A 20,655-nucleotide genomic window follows, 5' to 3' on the forward strand; every position below is an offset into this window, starting at 1 on the left:
AAGAGTGAGATCACAACAACAAGCAGCTGAAATGGGGTTTCTCTGCAGTATGCCAGTTTATTCTCCTTGATAGGTTGAGGAGCTCAGCCATCAATGTTTCTGGCATCTGATAAGGATGCCCCTTTGGGGCCTTCCTTTGCAGATGCTCCAGGCACGTCCACCAGGACTCTTTGGGGGGATTAAATCTCCCACCTGGCCTGAGACCGCCTTGGGATCCCCGAGGATGAGTTGTAGAAGGTCGCTGGAGTGATGGATGTCTAAGCTGCTCTGCTTGCCGTTGCCACCATGACCCTGACTTAAGCAATTCGAAAATGAATGGATGGATCAAATCCAGGGAACCGAGGAGCCCAGTGGTGAATCTGAACTCTCTCCTTTCTCTGCAGGTGTGCTGGTGCTGAAGGACTCGGTCCACCTGTCGCCCCTGCGGCCAATGCTCAGCCAGGTGGGTCCGCGGGAGGAGGGGAGCCAGGTCTGTACTCCTGGGGAACAGGGAGGGCTCGAATCTTCATCCGATGAGCAACAGGCACACAGTGATCAGGATGAGCAGGAGGAGGTGCGGGAGGCACTGACTATCTCGGAGCTGGCGTACAGCCCGTGTGCCAGCATGCTGCCCACGCCGGTGGAGGACGGAGGGGGCGTGGACCTGCTGTTCCAGAGCCCCGTCAAACTGCTGAAGGAGCTCCATGCGAACCGGCAGCTGGAGGCAGAGCTGGAGGAGGAGCACACAGGGCTGGGGGTGGGGCTTCTGCGAGCTGAGGAGGCGGAGCTGCGGGAGGTGGGCGGGGCGCTAGGCGGCAGGCTGCGGCGGCTGGTGGGGAACGCGCAGACGAACGCCTGTCTGCGCAGCCTAGCCCGGCTGCTGGTGGTGGGCCTGGGCCTGCTCCTCGTGCTCCTGCCACTCCTGCTGGTGCTGCTCGAGTCCGACATCGACGTCTCCTTCCTGCGGGACATTCGGCAGACACCGGAGTTCCAGCAGTTCCACTACGAGTACTACTGCCCGCTGCGCCGGTGGCTCGTCTGCAAAATCAATGTTGTCATGGAGAAGCTAGGCGTGGACTGAGGGCCGTGGAGCCACGCCCACGTCCTGCTTCTGTGTGTCCACGAACAGTGACATGGCATGGTTTCTCTGTTGGGTTGGGCAGGGCAGGGTGTGGGTTGGCTGAAGTATGGGTGGGGCATGGATTGGGTGGTGAGGGTCATTTCTGGGGCTGTCCCAGTCAGTCCGGTGTGCTGAAGCACAACACCAGCCTCCTCATGCAAAGTCTTAATATGCACTGAGCAAATGCTCCATTTTAAGGTTAATTTTCATTCATTTAGCAGCAGAGGTCAATAACTCTAACACACTATACAGGAAGTTTCAGAGGCACTGGGCGGTCAGAATCTGGATCTGGATCTGTCCGTCACAGCCAGTCAGATAGTAGCAGAGAGAGTTGTGGTTTCACTGAGGAGAGAGAGACGGGTGGCAGTTTCACTGTGGGGAGATGGAGCAGAGATAGAACCTGCTCTGTGGTCTGTGAGAATGCGATCATGTCCAGATTCTCACAGTAATGGCATTTTCTATATCAGTAAATTAAACAGACTGATTAAATTAGAACAAACAGAATGAAACCATTCAGACAAAGAGAACATTATACAATATCAAATAATCTTAATTTTATATCCATGCATAGCTAATATTGCAATATATGTCATCAGGAAATTACAGAAGGCTCGTCTACTTTTCCTGCTGTACACAGTGTTCTGAGTGACCCGCACAGGAACGGGACAGGCCTGAAAGCACCCCACCCTGGTGAAAAAAAATAATAACAACCACAGCCTATAGATATATATGTATATAAAAAAAATAAAAGACAAAGTTTATGCTGTTTTTAATGTTTTGTACATTTTTATGTAATACAAGTATTTCAGGAATTTTTCAGTCAGAAAATCTAATTTAACTTATTTAGAGGTACAGATTTGCTGGACAGGGTCTGGGGAAATGAAGCTATTTTTAAAGTACAGAGTTCTGCTACCAGGACTGGGGATACTGATAAGTTTCTTACTAGATATAGCACAATCTTTATGATGCAGACATGGCACTGAATTAATGGAGGTCTTTAGAGCAACATAAGGAAAATGTTGACGTTCTGTTCAAATACTTCTAGTGTTGTTTTAAACATAAGTCAAAACAAAGCAGTGGGCTCCTTTTGATTGGGTTACAGCTCAGTGCCATCTGTCCCCACATTTCTAACACCCAATCGCTGGTTCTGTGCAGTTTGGAAAGTCTTGATTGCCTTTTTGCCATGTAATTTCAGGCTTTTTAAACTGTGTGTGCGTGCATACAAACTGAGGTGGTCTGGCCTGGATGCACACACTGGTTCTGGGTCAGGAACCCCAGGTGGTATGCTGCCAGCCTGCCAATGGACATGCATTGTGATTGGACGTGGCATTCCATACCAATGTGTGAGCCAATGGGGTGGGGTCTCTCAGGAAGGACATCAGAGGCCCCCGCTGGACCAAATTAAGGATGCCCATACTGTTCCATGAGGAATGGCACATTTAACAACATAAAGCAAACAATCACAATGCCCTGTTGTAAATCTTATATACATATACACAGTACTTACCCTCTCCTGCATAAGCTTGCTCTGTTCTACATGTTCTCCTGCACTGAAGTTTCCTCAGTGAATACTGTCTCAACAGGTCTCTTTTTCAGTCCATACAACAGTGAGCATTCTGATTCAGCACTGAGGATACTCATTCTGGAGCACTGAGCACTGACCCTGGTACTGGGAATACTTATTCTGGAGCACTGAGTACTGAGCATACTCATTCTGGAGCACTGAGTACTGAGCATACTCATTCTGGAGCACTGAGTACGGAGCATGCTCATTCTGGAGCACTGAGTACTGAGCATTCTTATTATGGAGCACTGAGTACTGAGTATGCTCATTCTGGAGCACTGAGTACTGAGCATGCTCATTCTGGAGCACTGACTACTGAGCATGCCCATCCTGGAACACTAAGTACTGAGCATGATCATTCTGGAGCACTGAGTACTGAGCATGCTCATCCTGGAGCACTGAGTACTGAGCATGCTCATTCTGGAGCACTGAGTACTGAGCATGCTCATTCTGGAACACTGAGTACTGTGCATGCTCATTCTGGAACACTGAGTACTGACCATGCTCATTCTGGAGCACTGAGTACTGAGCATGATCATGAGTCAGGCTGTTCTCTGCGTGTCTGCTACTCTGGTGTTGCCCCAAATATGTGTGTAGTTCTACCACATTTGATAATTTAATCTTCACACTTTTTAAAATAACTTGTTTATCACATGATGGAATTAATGTGTCATTGTAATGTAAAATAAGGATATTCTTTCATATGATATTGTACGTTTAGTACACTGTAGCATTTCTGCAAAAAAGACAAACCCTGCCCTGCTTTGCAAAATCTGCAGAACAGAACATTTCAGTGAAGAGAAGAAATCAGACACCCACACACACACACACACACTATGCGTGTGCACGCACCTGTCCACAAACAAAACCATGTGTACATGCATGCACAGAGAGACACGCACACACACAAATGTCCACATGCTTTATATATACTATGATGTGTCAGGCAAGGAAATGCAGGTTCTTGGGTGAAGTTCATGCATATTTCCAGCAGTTTTATGAAGCTTTGGCCTGTATGAAGGATGCAAATACTGTTACGTGATAAGGCCCATAGAGGACTATAGCACTGTAGCATCTCCCCTTATGTCTATTCCCATCTCATATATGCATGCATTCCATATGTAAACTAAGCATTAGACATACTATAAAACCAACACAGTGGATGAATTCTGTGTGTGCAGTTTACACTAGAATAGGCTTCCTCTGTCTTACATGTTTCATTTTTTTTTTTGTTAAATGCACATGGTATGACAAGGTTAACGGTAATTCACCGTCTAAACCTCTTAAAATTCCTGTCTTATACACACGTTTCTGCTTTTTAAAAATCTCAAATAAAAGCGGCTCAATATTGTTTGCCTGTTTAGATGGCGTGCTGAAAAATCTGTTGTGTCAGTCATACCTGTTTCAGTACCTTCCCCCCAAAAAACAGCTCAGAAATTCAGGAACAAAATGCACTGGTGTACAGTCTGTTAATAATGTAACGAAATGCTATGTCTTATCCACAGATTTTACAGAGCTACATGCTATAACCACAAGTAGTAAGTGTGAAGACATAAATTTAGCATACATTGCTAGCCTTCAGTTCCATAACTGTAAGATTGATAAACAAATGTGTCAAGAAATGTTGCTGTTAAATTCTGTATAGTAACAGATAGATAAAAGGTGACCAGATATTTAATCACCATTAATGCTACCATACATGTTTTGTAACCCCCCATTCATACTGCATATTGAAACACCCCAGTGCTTGGGCATTTTTTATTTTACTGTTTTAACAGTCCCTGTGTTGAGTGAGTGTTGAATGTAATTGCTGTCTGTAGGCTGGAAGAGGTTTATTGATCACTGTCCTCCTCACTTTCATTGTGTTCTGAACAAATCAGTCATTGTTAGCTATTATTTATCATGTTGCTCATGTCCAATCCCCAGTGAATATGGTTGGATGAATAAAAACTAATGCAAACGCTGATCACCTCACATGAAACTGTCAGGCAAATAGGGGACATTTGTATTAAATAATTGTACTCTGATAAAGGAGGACTCTAATTATGCATTTTTGTTGTTGAATGGGCATGTAATAATGTGTACAGATTGTGTTGGCACGGTTAACAGCATTTATTTATGTAGTTGTTTATCAGTTTGTAGGAATTGTGCTTTGTTATGAGTTTTTAGTAGCGGTTTTGTCATTTGACCCCTTTTAACTCTGGGAGGAATTGGGAAAAAAAGTTCCTTCGCGGTCGTACCGATGCTGGGACATAGCCTTATGAACTTTGTAAAGTGAATTTTGAATGTTTGTACGTTCAAAGAAAATATGGATTGTTTTATATGTTATTACTGCCACAATAAAATCCCAAATTAATATTGAAAAGGCTGGTATGAAAGTGTTGTATTTTTCCAATGTAAAGTATTCTGTACCAATAGATTAGCTAGCTACAATAGGTGTTCAAAAGTTGACATCTGAGCAGTCAATGCTCAACTGGCGTATCTCTTGCACAGAATCCTAAGAGCTGTTTTGACATCAACATTTTCGCCCTCAGCGTTATTTTTCTACCCTTTACCTGTGTTCGTGTTCTGTGTTGCTTTTTATCTTCGGATATCCATATTTCGTCCACTGTTAAAGCTCTGCAGCGAACGACAATGCTGACCTGCAATATGTTAGCTAACTCGCTACTTCTCGCAGCCAGAATCATGTTAGCTAGCTGCTATGATTTCCGCCTTGCCAGTTGGGTCGCCATAGTAACACCTGGGTTTAGACGCACCAGTGGAGATGGGGTCTGAGCGTACGGTTCTCTCGGTATGTCCTCTATTTTAATGTCCAGTGCTGAAAAAAGCATTTGCAAAGCGTATTTGCTAACTTCAGCTATTTTAAATAAGGATACATAACTGTTGTATTTAGTAACCTGTCCACCATTGCCTAATTTATAAAAAATAATTTGGCTATGTAGCGAACTAGCTCCATTGCATGTGCATGTAGTATTAACGCAAGCTAGCTAGCTAGCTAACGAACTTAAGTTACACAAATTTACATTAATTAGCGGAATACATTCCGAATCATCTGACTAGCGAGTTAACTAATGTTAGATAGAACATAGAAGGTTGTTGCTCCGTCATCACCCTTTTAGCCTTCATATGAGTTTCAGTTTTGGCAAAATAATCCAAGCAAGGGTTGACGCACTACGAGAGCGAACGTCAACGAAAAAGCATCTGTCTGAGTTTCCTCTGTTTGACCCGCTGTTATTGTATAGTTCAATGGTTTGACCTGACTGTAATTCCGCTGATTTATGATGAGACGCGCGTGCAAGTAAGTTGCTGGGCGGGTTGTTAACGTCATGTTTGATCAATGTTGACGGACAGGTGGCACAGGACGGGGGACCTAATCAAGCTCAGGTATGGATAACAATTCCTTCAACATTCGAAAGAAACAAATATTGTATATATAAAAATGTATGTCTACACTCATTGAGCACTTATTAGGTATTTATTAGACCTATTTTTTAGACTCATTATGTCTTTTGCTGCTGCAGTGTATCCACTTAGGTTTGACATGTTGTGTGTTCAGAGATGCTCTTCTGCATCTCTGCATAATGTTGTAGTTATTTGCGTCACTGTCACCTTCCTGGCAGCTTCGACCAGTGTGGCCCTTCTCCTCTGACATCTCTCATTAACAATGTGTTTACTCTAGAGAGTGTTGTGCATGAAAATCCAAGGAGATCAGCAGTTTCGGAGATTCTCAAACCACCCTCTCTGGCACCAACTATCAAAGTCACTTAGATCACATTTATTCCTCATTCTGACATTTGGTCAGAAAAAACAGCTGGACCTCTTGACCATATCTGCATGATTTTATGCATTTAGTTGCTGCCACAAGATTGGCTGATTAAATATTTGCATTAACAAGCTGGTGTATAGCTCTACCTAATGAAGTAGTCACTGAGTGTATATTGTATATTTATTAAACAAAGTGTGTGAGCTATGCTATGTAGTGCTTACTACATTTTTGGCTTCCAGACCCCCGCAGACGGGCCCAGGACCCCACATTTGGACACCCTCAGAACCAAGCGCCTGCAGTTCTTCTGCAAAAATCAAAGCATCCAGAACTCATTGGAACCAAAAAGGGCAGCAGCCCATGCGGACGGGTTGAGCAACAGGCAGGTGCCTTTGGACCCGCTCCGGGATGAGGCAGAACTGGACCCGCTGCTGTTACAGGACTCTGATGTCCCAGAACACCAGAAGCTGAGGCATGTGTTAGCCTGGGCTCAGAACTTCATCAGAACTGGGCCCACAGTCCCACCTGCTGTGGGGCAGGGTCACGCATCTCCCACAAACTCTGATCATGTGACTCATACAAAACGCAGTCATGTGACTCTTACCAACAGCAAAGAATTACCCACCAGCCAGGTTCATGAGTCCCCACAAATGTATTTTTCATCCCAGCCCCGCCCCCTCTTCCAGCCCAGCCCTGAGCCCCACCCCTTTCCCCGCCCCCTCTCCCAGCCCAGCCCTGAGCCCCACCCCTTTCCCCGCCCCCTCTCCCAGCCCAGCCCTGAGCCCCACCCCTTTCCCCGCCCCCTCTCCCAGCCCAGCCCCGAGCCCCACCCCTTTATCCGCCCCCTCTCCCAGCCCAGCCCCGAGCCCCGCTCCTTTCCCCGCCCCCTCTCCCAGCCGTACCCTGAGCCCCACCCCTTTCCCCGCCCCCTCTCCCAGCCCAGCCCTGAGCCCCACCCCTTTCCCCGCCCCCTCTCCCAGCCGTGCCCTGAGCCCCACCCCTTTCCCCGCCCCCTCTCCCAGCCCAGCCCTGAGCCCCACCCCTTTCCCCGCCCCCTTTCCCAGCCTAGCCCTGAGCCCCACCCCTTTCCCCGCCCCCTCTCCCAGCCCAGCCCTGAGCCCCGCCCCCTGTCACAGCCTGGTGTTAGCGTCTACGAGACCTACCTCATGTGTGTCGCTCAATTGAACTGTAGGAAGACACAGGGTCATTCGGAGGTGCAGCTGAACCGAAAGGAGCTGCAGGACTGCACCGAGGTGGGCAGAGAGAGGGCAGGCAGACTGCGGTCTCAGTATGTTGACTCCAGTGAGAGCAGATGTATGAATCTCACTGGAGTGCGTAGGGATTTATACTGTGAGAGGGGAGAGAGTAGGAGAGCCCTGGCAGCTAGTGCACATCCACCTATATCTATTTTGGAAGAGATTCCCCCTAAGAGTGTTTCACCTGTAATTGCACCTGCTGACCACACAACCGCAGTGCTAACCGCTAACACACCTGGTAACCAGATAACTGCAGAGCTAACCGCTAACACACCTGCTGACCACACAACCACTGAGGCTAACACACCTGCTGATCACACAACCTCAGAGCTAACCACTAACACACCTACTAATCATACAACTGCAAAGCTAACCGCTAACACACCTGCTAACCACACAACCGCAGAGCTAACCGCTAACACACCTGCTAACCACACAACCGCAGAGCTAACCACTAACACACCTGCTAACCACACAACCGCAGAGCTAACCGCTAACACACCTGCTAGCCACACAACCGCAGAGCTAACCGCTAACACACCGGCTAACCACACAACCGCAGAGCTAACCACTAACACACCTGCTAACCACACAACTGCAGAGCTACCTGCTCCTGCCCAAGCAGAAGACCCAGTGAGAGAGACACACACAGGACTGCAGGACGGGTGTCGCAGCAGTTCTGAAAAGAAGCAGCCTGTTGAAGCAAAGAAACCACCAGGTACCACAATACAACACCCTGAGCCACCTCCTCTATTCCTGTTACATTAATGTTTAATGCAGTTCACACACACTGTTTCTCTTGGTAACACTGTTCAGGGTCATAATACTGGTGTTTTGGTAAAATTGTGTTCAGGGTCAGTGTAACATTGTTTTATCATGGTAACGGTGTGTTCAGGGTCAGTCTGATACTATTTTCTCTTGTTAACGCTTTGTTTAAGGTCAGTGTAACGCTGTTGTTGTCTCTTGGTAACGCTGTGTTCAGGGTCAGTGTAACGCTATTGTTGTCTCTTGGTAATGCTGTGTTTAGGGTCAGTGTAACTCTTTTGTCTCTTGGTATCGCTGCGTTCAGGGTCAGTGTAACGCTGTTGTCTCTTGGTAACGCTGTGTTCTGGGTCAGTTTGACACTGTTGTTGTCTCTTGGTAACGCTGTGTTCAGGGTCGTCATGGCCCAGGCGAGCAGTAAGTTCAGGCTCCTCTCGCCGCAGGAGGTTCTGGGAGAAGTCCAGCATGCTGTGGTCATCCTACGCTGAAGGCACATTGCTACCGAGGTGAGACACAAAAACCTGCCAGTCACAGAACCGTAACCCACCCCATTTTCATACAGCTATGTACGGTTTATCAGATAAACCTTTACGGAATCAAAAGTAACTGATAGAGGTCTGTGGTCCAAGATTTCCATACACCCAGAGAGGTTACCTCCTCAGCATTATACTGCGCATTGAAGCAGAATTGTAAGCCTCATCAACAAACAAGATGAGCTGATATTCCCCCCTGTGCAGCTGATATTTCCCTCTGTGCAGCTGTTATCTCCCTCTGTGCAGCTGTTATCGCCTTCTATGCAGCTGATATCTCCCTCTACACAGCTGATATCTCCCTCTACGCAGCTGATAGTCCCCTCTACACAGCTGATAGTCCTCGCTACGCAGCTGATATCTCCCTCTATGCAGCTGATATCTCCCTCTATGCAGCTGATAGTCCTCGCTACGCAGCTGATATCTCCCTCTATGCAGCTGATATCTCCCTCTATGCAGCTGATAGTCCTCGCTACGCAGCTGATATCTCCCTTTACGCAGCTGATATCGCCCTCTACGCAGCTGATATCTCCCTCTATGCAGCTGATAGTCCTCTCTACGCAGCTGATAGTCCTCTCTACGCAGCTGATATCTCCCTCTACGCAGCTGATGTCTCCCTCTACGCAGCTGATATCTCCCTCTATGCAGCTGATAGTCCTCTCTACGCAGCTGATAGTCCTCTCTACGCAGCTGATATCTCCCTTTACGCAGCTGATATCTCCCTCTACGCAGCTGATATCTCCCTCTACGCAGCTGATATCTCCCTCTACGCAGCTGATAGTCCTCTCTACGCAGCTGATAGTCCTCTCTACGCAGCTGATATCTCCCTCTACGCAGCTGATATCTCCCTCTACGCAGCTGATATCTCCCTCTACGCAGCTGATATCTCCCTCTACGCAGCTGATAGTCCTCTCTACGCAGCTGATAGTCCTCTCTACGCAGCTGATATCTCCCTTTACGCAGCTGATATCTCCCTCTACGCAGCTGATATCTCCCTCTATGCAGTTGATAGTCCTCTCTACGCAGGTGATAGTCCACTCTAGTTGATATTCTTGTGCAGATTAACAGCAGGCTGTTACAGGGGTAATTCTGTTCTGTGGACTGCCCATTGCCCTGATTCTGCCCGTCACCAGGAAGACCTGCATTCTAGTTGCCTTGGAGACACAGTAACCATTTGACAGTCAGCCAGAATGCTTTTGATTTTTGATTTGAGAGCCTCAGCTCTTGGGGAAACTGCAGTTGTCTCCACCTATTAGAAGAGGCATATGTAATGCGCAGTGTGATTCAGAACATCTGCGCAGTTTCCCTGTAAGAGCACACAGAGAAGACAGAGCGCAGTGTGTGTCTGTGTAACTCAAGGGTATGAACTGTGTGTAAATGAGTGTGCTTTCGCTGCATGCATGGTTTCTGGGTTTCTCATGAAGTTTTCGATGTAAGTGATGAACAAAATCCCCGTTTCAAAGAGCTTCTCATCTCTCTGATGTGTGGGAGAGAGGGCCAATGTTCATGTGTTCACCTTTTACACATTCACTTCACTTATTTCCTCACTTAGATGTTAGCATACCCAGGTGTAAAATCCAGCTATGACTAGCTTGAATTACCAGCTACCAGCTGTTTCAAAACATAGCCGTAGCTGGTCTTACTTGTCAACCAGCTACCAGCTGTTTCAAAACCTTTTTATCAGCAGGGTAGTGATATGTACTCATCTCTACTTGTGTTTATCAAACTGTATTATCAGTTCTGTCTTTTTGGGATTGGACAATATTTACAGTTTTTAATCTTTTTTTAATCCTTTAATCCTTTTAAAGCTTTCTGAAATTTCAAACCAAACATGAGCAGGAATGAATTTCCATGGTTATGGTTCCATCTGCTGGTGAGTTTGTGAAAGGAGAAATATTTAGACGGTCTGTGGGAGGTACACCGATCATTGAAATTGCTCAGTTACCACTCTCTTTCCCTCCCTTTCTCACTCTCTTTTTCTCTCCTGCCCTCTCCCTCTATCCCTCCCCCCCTTCATCCTCTAACTGGCTGCAGAGTGAAACCCTCCGCCCGGCCAGCTGTGACCTCATGCTCAGTGGCTGCCTGCACTCCCCAGGACTCTGCCCTCAGTGAGTACTACTACAGCTGCCCCCGGCCCCCTCTGTGGAAGGTGTGACGCTCCACCCTGTGAACACACTCAGGTCAAGAGAGCTTTGGTGATCTCCACCCTGTGAACACACTCAGGTCAAGAGAGCTTTGGTGATCTCCACCCTGTGAACACACTCAGGTCAAGAGAGCTTTGGTGATCTCCACCCTGTGAACACACTCAGGTCAAGAGAGCTTTGGTGATCTCCACCCTGTGAACACACTCAGGTCAAGAGAGCTTTGGTGATCTCCACCCTGTGAACACACTCAGGTCAAGAGAGCTTTGGTGATATGCAGTAAGTGCTGAGTTCAGGGGATATCAGCAATGAGGGCTTTGGGCATATACACTAAGTGCTGAGTTAAGGGGATATCAGCAATGAGAGCTTTGGGAATATACAATAAGTGCTGAATTCTGGGGATATCAGCAATGAGAGCTTTGGGGATAGACAATAAGTGCTGAATTCAGGGGTTATTAGCAGTGGGAGCTTTGGGGATATACAGTAATTGCTGAGTTCAGGGGATATCAGCAATGAGAACTTTGGGGATATGCAGTTAGTGCTGAATTCAGGGTATATCAGCAATGAGGGCTGTGGGGATATACACTAAGTGCTGAGTTCAGGGGATATCAGCAATGAGAGCTTTGGGGATATACAATAAGTGTTGAATTCTTGGGATATCAGCAATGAGAGCTTTGGGGATAGACAATAAGTGCTGAATTCAGGGGTTATTAGCAGTGGGAGCTTTGGGGATATACAGTAAGTGCTGAGTTCAGAGGATATCAGTTATGAGAGCTTTGGGGATATACTGTTTAGTGCTGAGTTCAGGGGATATCAGCAGTGAGAGCTTTGTGGATATACAGTAAGTGCTGACTTCAGGTGATATCAGCAATGAGAGTTCAAGGGATATGGGGTTCATTCCAATCCTCAATTGTATCCGTCCTTGTCTCCTGAGTCCTCACATAACGCATGACACATGATTTGGTTGAGATCTGCCATCTTTGAGAACATTTAAATGCTTCTGGAGGATGCTTCAACCGGGATACTTAAATGCAGCCTTTACAGACGTCTTTTTACAGAGCGTGTGATATGTACACCACCCACCTGTGGATCCATCTGCCACATCTGTGGTTGACTGAATGAGCAAATACGTTCCATTGGCCTGTTACACGATGCCTTGATTCCTCTGTCCTCATATCTCATCCTTGCTTCCTCGGGTCCTCCGCTTGGTGGAGCTAACGAGTGAGGCAAGGACACGAGGAAGAGGTGCAAGGAGTGAAAATAAGCGATTGGGAGTGAACCCTTTGACTCTACTCTGAGGGGTGTAAATCGGATTATGTTTGTGGTTAACTGCTCTCTGTCCCTGGCGTAAACACCAGCGGCCTGTTTTTGTTTTTGTGCCATGTCACCCCGCCCCTGCGGTCATGAGACCCACGCAGCCTGTCTCTGTGCTGACTATGAGCCCGGGCTCTCGCATTAACAACCTGTTCTGGGGACATTAAAAAAAAAAAAAACAGGCAGCGTACCTTGTGTCTCTAGCTAAGCCTGTTTAATATGGAAATATGAAATACATGCAAAATTCCCCATATCTCAAAAATGGCAGTGCTGCACTAAAACTGCACTAAACCTGTGGAGATATTATCGTCTCATAAATCTCTAAATAAATTAAATGAACCGTACACAAATAAAATGAGATTCACAAATATCTCTGAATCTTAGAGAACATATTTGGTTCACAAACTCTTGCACTCGCTATTAGATCTCTCTCAAACAGACAAATGTAATAATACATGTTATTAATAACTATCTGTCAATAATATATTTCTTGACAGGCAATATTTTTTGGGATTTACCAATGTTTGGGCACTAATTTCACTATGACTTAGTGTGCATTTACGCATTACCTGGTACACATGGATTTTTGAGACATTGCTTATAGCACGCTCTGCAAATTTATCTCAAAATAATATTTAGACTTAGAGTCTACTCTAGCCAAGATATTAACACAAAAATACATTTGTGGATGAATTTGCATATCTTGCTGTGAAATGCGAATTCACATCGAGTCAACCCAAACATTGGTAAATCTTTTCAGAATAATAACGTGCACGGGTTTTGCTATGTATTGCCATGTAACTGCACTGGAAAGCAGTGAGCATGTGCTGTATTGCAGTGAAATGTCACTGTAATGCAGTGTAATATGAGCTGTATTGTGCAGTGTGACGTGTTATGCATTGCTGTGAAACTGCACTGTAATGCAGTGAAAGTTGTGTTGTACTGATGTAAAACAGCACTGTATTGCAGTGAAAGTGCGCTGTATTGCTGTGAAAGTGCACTGCACTGAAACCACACTGCACTGAAACTGCACCCCACTGCTCTTCTTCAGGTTCAGACTCCAGTCCTTTGAAAGACAGAATTTGCCCTGGAACAAATGCTCCACAGCATCACATGGTGAGAGATCCTCTGCATGCTTCATTTAAGCATTTTTAAAGCCCCCATCCCCCGCACCCTGCATGGCACATGGCACAGTGTTTCTTACTTAAGCCAAACCTAATTCCAGTGAGAGGCTTTGCATCAGGAATTCTTTTTTTTATTATTATTTGTTTCATATTTTTTCCCAATTTTTTCCCAATTTGGTGGCCAGTTGTACCCTGTTTATCGGCAATTCCCGTGTGTTATTGATGAAACACCGTCACAACCCTGCTGAAATGAGAACGGCACGTCTTCTTCAAGCCGTGCGACTCGGACTGTAATCCCGAGGTGATCAGGGACGGTTGCAAGCGGCGATCCTCCCCGCCGACTCCCTCCCCCCTCCCTCCCCCTCCCTCCCCCCTCCCTCCCCCCTCCCTCATGCGCCGGCCATACTCTGATCTGGCAGAACCGGGGCGTGAACCCTGGACCTCAGTGTGCAGCTGCATCAAACTGATTCCTGGGTCGAAGTCTGATGCCTTAACTGTGCTCCACCGCGGTGGGCTTGCGTCAGGAATTCTGTCTTATCTCAGGAGCGCTTTGCCACTGTTCTCCTTTTTGGGCTGAATGTGATCGCTTCCATATTTTAGATTGGATCAGTGATGTCACTTTGTCGAGTAATGCTGTTTCCACCACCTGCAGCCAGGGGGCACCGTCTCCAAGCCGTGGCTGTCTCTTCCTGATGAGCTGTGGATGGCCATCCTGAAGCTGATGTCCCACAGTGACTTGTGCCATGTAGCGCAAACCTGCCATCGCCTGTGTAGACTGGCCAATGACAGGACACTGTGTAAGCTGCACCGCCTCACTGGGCCGCCCCAGCCAATCACAGGACACGGGACAGTGACATACTGCGCAGTGATCAGGGTGTTCAGCCCTTTGTCTCAAGCCCCTCCCTTCACACAGACACATACACATACATACAAAAACACTCATATGCACACACATGCATACACAGACACAGGCACATGCACACACTCAATGTCATCACTGGGGAGATGACCTTGAGTAACCTGTGTTAAGAGGCCAGGATGTTCTGCACAACCTTCTGTAACCAGTGTTGTGGGACAAGGGTGTTCTGGGATGACCTCTAGTAACTCCTGTTGAGAGGCCAGGGTGTTCTGGTTGAAGGATGTTCTCCAGGACACTCTGTGGTGAAAGGCAAGTGGGTCTGAAATGAACAGCACAGCCTTGTGGTTCCCCCGCCTAAGCCGTAGGCTGTAGAAACAATTTATTATAAGCAGATGTCACCCGTTCCCTTGTGAAAAGCGTAAGTGCAATTTTCAGGCACCGCCATTTTGTACAATTTGGAGCCGGAGACAGTCAGGAGACATGACATGGACATGAAGAATCCGAGTTGTCCACTAAGTACATGTGATACAGCGACTCAGCAATGACATAAACTGCTCTTGATTCATCCACAGAATTTGTGTGTACAAACAACACAGTAACTTAAATTGGCACATGGGGAGACATTAGACACAGAAAAAAAACACCTATTGGGTTTACACTTTGTAGTGGGAAAAAAATATAGACTTTCTACTTTGACTGTTGTTACCATTGATTTACACTGAAGCTGGTGGCTGAAACACATATACTGGCTTAAAAAGTGAGCTTAAAAAACAAAGCCCGGTTTTGGCCCTGAGTCCATCCGAGCCTGGTCACACTGAGGCAGTTTAGGCAGGCATAACTCTCCTCCTCCTCTTCTTCAAGGATTAACAGGCTCTCTTTTCCGCTCTCCCTCCCTTCCTCTTTTCTGCCTCTCTGCAGGGCAGGTGGTGAGGATTGAGAACAGTGCGTGTCTGAATGCTGATTGGCTGAGCAGTATAGGGAGGCGGGGCCCTTGCAGCCTGACCCTGTGCAGGTGTACGGACGAGCATGTCACTCCGCGGGGCCTGGAGGAGCTGTTCGCCCAATCAGGCGGCTCCCTGAAGGTACGGCTACGACAACATGCCAGTCGCCCGCACTGAACCCGCCTCCACTCACTGTGGACAGTCTGCAGAGGAGTGCCCCCTGCTGTCCTGCGACGGTAGAAACCCACAGGAGATCATTCAGTTCTTCAGAGGATTACTGTACAAGGGGACCCATCATGCCTGTCGGTGCGTTTTGTTACAGACGTGCTGATTGGTGCATTTCAGGAGCTGAGGATTGTGAACTGCAGTGGACCCGGTCTCCATGGAAACAAGCTCCTCCTCCCCTGCAGTCGGTACTGCCCTCGCCTAACCAATGTGGACGTGAGCTGGACCGGCGCCACGGACACCGGCATTGCTGCGCTCGCTAGCGCCACCAGCAGGCAGGGCCCTCACACAGCACAAGCATTGAGCTCGCTAACACACACAAGTGTAGGGCGTCTGTAGCACAGCTGTGATCGCAGTGAATCTGATGCACAGAGGTGGTGCTTTATTGTTGCACACAGAGGAGCGTTTGTTAGCGTAGCACCGCTACTGGCAGCGTGACGGGCACGGGAATGCAGTTCAGTCTTTTGTAAAGGAAAGCTGACTGATATGGAAGTCAGAAACGCATCCATACGCTGTGGGTTGGGTCAGTCCCCATGTGGCACTGCGATGTCATTGTCTAATGATAGCGTATTTCTTCCCTTGCAGTTTGGAGAGTGTGGTGGTCAATGGATGCAGTATAACTGACAGGGTCTTTAAAATTATCGTCAAACGACATGGAAGAAGGTAGAACACACACTATCAATCTCATACTAACACACACATATGCAGACACACACTCCTTGCACACACACACACACACACACTGCACATATGCTAATTAATTCACAAACCCCCCGTGTCTGTGTTTTAGTCTCCGCAGGTTGGAGGTTTTTGGGTCCCGCAGTCTCAGCGCCCCGTGTCTGGGCCTCATGGCGACGTGTTGCCCCAACCTGAAAGTGGTGAACCTTGGGAAGCTTCCGAACGTCACAGAGGCGTGTCTGACCTTCATCATCGGCCGCCTGAAGCAGCTGACCTCCCTCGACCTGACAGGACTCGCTGTGGTGAGGCTCTGTGTTCAGTGTCCCCGCTTTGCACCTGGTCTGACTTGTGGGGACCGTTTCCTCCGGGTCTGACTTGTGAGGACCGTTTCCTCCTGGTTTGACTTGTGAGGACCGTTTCCTCCAGGTCTGACTTGTGAGGACCGTTTCCTCCAGGTCTGACTTGTGAGGACCGTTTTCTCCAGGTCTGACTTGTGAGGACTGTTTCCTCCAGGTCTGACTTGTGGGGACCGTTTCCTCCAGGTTTGACTTGTGGGGACCGTTTCCTCCAGGATTGACTTGTGGGGACCGTTTCCTCCTGGTCTGTCTTGTGAGGACCGCTTTCTCCTCTCCCGCAGGTACGGGATCAGACTGTGCACCAGATAGCACGGCAGTGCCCCAAGCTCCAGGATCTCACACTCCGCTGCTGTCCCTCCGTCACCGACCGCAGTCTGATCGAGATTAGCACCTACAGCACCTCCATCAGGTCATGAACTGTACTGCAGTCATAGCTACCAAGCCAATCAGGTGCCTGTGTGTGTGAAAGAGAGACTGCGTGCGTATGTTTGTGTATGTTACAAAAACCTATATGTGAGTATATGTGTGTTACAGGTTCTTGGATGTGAGTGGCTGTTCAGCTGTGACAGATTTGGGGATTCAGGCGATTTCCAAGGCCTGCCAAGGTCTTCAGTACCTGGACCTCAGCTCCACCAAAACCAGCAACAAAGGGTACGCTCCTGCATACACGTCTGTCTGTGTATGTGTCTATTTGTCTTTCTGCGTCTAGCTGTCTGGCTGTCTTGTCTGTATGTGTGTCTATCTGACTGTGTGTGTGTGTGTGTGTCTGTCTGTGAATCTGTCTGTCTTCATCGGTCTCCTGTGCTGTGCAGTGAGTAGGGAACATGCTCTGGTGACAGACAAACGGACAGCTGAACAGCGCCCCAGTCTGTAAGATGGGCTAGAGCATCAGTGGGGCACAGTTCAGCAGAACTGAAGTGCGTCTGGGCGTTTCAGGGCTCAGAGTGCACCCCCGGACCCAGCAGGTCCTGCTCTGATCTCTAGGCTATTTAGAGCACATGCTCATTATTACGCCCCCGGTGACAGTAACCATGGCTCCCGCAGATCAGCAAGCTGTACCGCATCACAATTCCGAGGCAGCCCTGACCCGTAACTATGCCAACAGACATATTCCCCTTCTCCTGCTGGTGGTAATTGTTCGCAGTAACAGGGCAGTGTGCTTATTCTAAATACCCTGTCCCTGTCCCTATAATAAATGTGTTAAAATGTGTCCTTCTGTGCGTTTTAAGTGTTATATTCCTGTATATCACGCTGTTGTGTGTACATGCCCTCTGTCTCTCCTGCTCTGCTTATAATAAAGAACCCATTCTTAGACACACTCTTATTTAAAGAGTGTCTGTTCTTCAGTGTTATATTCCTGTATATCACGCTGTCCTGTCTTATATTACATGCCCTCTGTCTCTCCTGCTCTGCTTATAATAAAGAACCCATCATTACATTACATTAATGGCATTTGGCAGACGCTCTTATCCAGAGCGACGAACAGTTGATTAGACTAAGCAGGAGACAATCCTCCCCTGGAGCAATGCAGGGTTAAGGGCCTTGCTCAAGGGCCCAACGGCTGTGCGGATCTTGCTGTGGCTACACCGGGATTAGAACCACCGACCTTGCGTATCCCAGTCCTTTACCTTAAACCAGTACGCTACAGGCCACCCCATCATTAGACACACTCTTATTTGAAGAGTGTCTGTTCTTCAGTGTGTTCAGGTGTTATATTGCTGTATATCGTGCTGTTGTGTGTTGTATTACATGCGCTCAGTCTCTCCTGCACAGGGTCCAGGTCCTGGCCAGTTACGGCTCCAGGCACCTGCACACTGTGAAAATCAGCTTCTGCTACATCTGCCAGGACTCCCTCCGAAAACTCTGCCGATACCACACAGGGTAAACCTCCTGCCCGTCTCATAACTCCCGCCCCGATCTCTCTCCTCCCCGTCTCTCTCTCCTGTCTGTCTCTCCTCCCCGTCTCCCTCTCTCCTCCCAACTCTCCTCCCTCTCTCTCTCATTTCCCTGTCTGTCTCTTCCTGTCCCTCTCTATCTCTCTCGCCCTCTCTCTCCTCACCGTCTCTCTCTCACCCAGTGTACACAGTGTTTGGTTGTGGCAGAATTCAGATCAGACTGCATTTCCCCTCTGTATTCCCCTGGAAGAGCACAATGACATGCATAAACACCGTTGACTCAGTTGAATGAGGCTCTTGACTCCGCTTGGTCCCCGTGCTTATGAAACCAAGTGATGAAAGGGAGCCTTTATTCATGTTCAGCCAGACACTCAGCTTCGTGTTCTGGTCTCAACCTTGAAACAGACTCGCCGTTGAAGCCAAAAACATTTCAGTTTGACGGTCTCATAAAAGTTTGAACAAAGCCGTGGCTCTGGATGTTCTGTACAGAACCAGAGAAGAGAGAAGAAGCACTGGAGCTGAGTACCCAGTGTGTAGTGTAGCGTGTGGGGTATAACTGCAGCTAATGCAGGCTCCCTCAGGTATAACTGCAGCTAATGCAGGCTCCCTCAGGTATAACTGCAGCTAATGCAGGCTCCCTAAGGTGTAACTGCAGCTAATGCAGGCTCCCTCAGGTGTAACTGTGGCTAATGCAGGCTCCCTCAGGTGTAACGGTGGCTAATGCAGGCTCCCTCAGGTATAACTGGCTAATGCAGGCTCCCTCAGGTTTAACGGTGGCTAATGCTCACTCCCTCAGGTGTAACTGTGGCTAATGCACGCTCCCTCAGGTGTAACTGTGGCTAATGCTCGCTCCCTCAGGTATAACTGCAGCTAATGCAGGCTCCCTCAGGTGTAACTGCAGCTAATGCAGGCTCCCTCAGGTGTAACTGCAGCTAATGCAGGCTCCCTCAGGTATAACTGCAGCTAATGCAGGCTCCCTCAGGTGTAACTGCAGCTAATGCAGGCTCCCTCAGGTATAACTGTGGCTAATGCTCGCTCCCTCAGGTGTAACTGACCGCAGTGTCTGTGCTTCTCAGGCTGAGGCTGCTGCATCTCTATGGAGCCTGTGACTTCCACAACGTCCAGGAGCTCAGACTCATCAACCCCAGCCTGGAGATGAAGTGCGATCTCGCCTGCCTGACCCCACCCGGGCTGCCGCATTAATCACACAGCTGGACCGCATTAACCCTGCCGGCTGGCACTCAGTCAGTCATTAAAGCTGAACACGCTCGAGGATTTAAATACTGCACGTGTCATTTGTGTAGTTAAATACTGCTCCTATAGTTTGTGCAGTTCAGCACTGTGGTTTGTATATGCATTGTATATGCATACTTGTAATTCAAGTTCTTGTTAAAAGTCCTAGCTCTGGTAATTGTTTGATAAAGAAGCCAGATAATTGTAATTGTTAGAAAACTACGTGATTACATTATCAATGTATAATATCTGAAAATCATGTATCTGTTCAATCTGCTGAGAAATCTTTGGAATGCGTTTATTTTTGTAAGTAACTATTAAATAATTTTGCGTCTATTGTCGGCTGTTTTACATTACAAAGATACTTTGTTAGCATTCCTGAATTTAGAGCAGGAACTCGCGGGAGTAATAAGTGCATATAACTGAAATGGAAGGAACGAGTCAATCAATAACTACTTGGGTTACAGTATATCCGGTAGTGCTGCCAGTGGCCATTCTGGCCAAGATGAAAGAAAATTAGGAAAATATTACGAGTAACAAGTGTCTGGTCTATCACAAACACATTATTATATTATTGTATTAAAAATAACGTTAAACATTTATCTTATTCCATTCACACATATGATAAACGTCGTTACACTTGAACGAAAATTCAAACCGTGTACTAAAATCATTTCCATGCGTTTTGCATGAATTGAACGGTGACCCCTTGAAGCAGCAGAATATTTAGGACAGGAATACAAAAGCGTGTGAAAACGGACCTACACAACAGCGTCAAAAGGCACGGAAAATATGTTGTATATTGTACATACTGGATAAACGTACTTATCAACCAGATTAGCGCACATTCCGCTGCAGTTCCTGGATGGATGCCAGTTTGGTGTGGTCTGTGTTCCTTTCCGTAAGAAGGTAAAC

The 20,655-nt window shown here is 47.5% G+C and overlaps 2 protein-coding genes across 3 annotated transcripts in view; both read left to right on the forward strand.

Moving 5' to 3' along the window:
- Positions 1 to 5,028, forward strand: part of frmd3 (FERM domain containing 3) — a 39,611-nt gene extending 34,583 nt beyond the window's left edge. For both annotated transcript variants that reach the window (XM_061261264.1, XM_061261265.1), the window contains one exon: positions 384 to 5,028. In XM_061261264.1, coding sequence (XP_061117248.1) covers positions 384 to 1,060 — 677 coding nt within the window. In that variant the 3' untranslated portion in view covers positions 1,061 to 5,028. The remainder of the gene's footprint in view (positions 1 to 383) is intronic.
- A 361-nt stretch (positions 5,029 to 5,389) lies between these two features.
- On the forward strand, positions 5,390 to 20,030 carry LOC133140538 (mucin-2-like). The gene is made up of 18 exons (XM_061260551.1): positions 5,390 to 5,454; positions 6,015 to 6,047; positions 6,669 to 6,902; positions 7,239 to 7,324; positions 7,407 to 7,568; positions 7,619 to 8,400; positions 8,839 to 8,950; positions 11,009 to 11,082; positions 13,481 to 13,545; positions 14,206 to 14,350; positions 15,331 to 15,494; positions 15,699 to 15,902; positions 16,072 to 16,241; positions 16,369 to 16,558; positions 16,894 to 17,021; positions 17,147 to 17,263; positions 18,386 to 18,493; positions 19,584 to 20,030. The coding sequence occupies exons 1-18, from the start codon at positions 5,428 to 5,430 to the stop codon at positions 19,708 to 19,710; spliced, it is 2,928 nt and encodes a 975-aa protein (XP_061116535.1). The 5' UTR covers positions 5,390 to 5,427; the 3' UTR covers positions 19,711 to 20,030.
- The last annotated feature ends 625 nt before the right edge of the window (positions 20,031 to 20,655 follow it).

Source organism: Conger conger, chromosome 11 (genome assembly GCF_963514075.1).
Source record: "Conger conger chromosome 11, fConCon1.1, whole genome shotgun sequence".
NCBI classification, from domain to species: domain Eukaryota; kingdom Metazoa; phylum Chordata; class Actinopteri; order Anguilliformes; family Congridae; genus Conger; species Conger conger.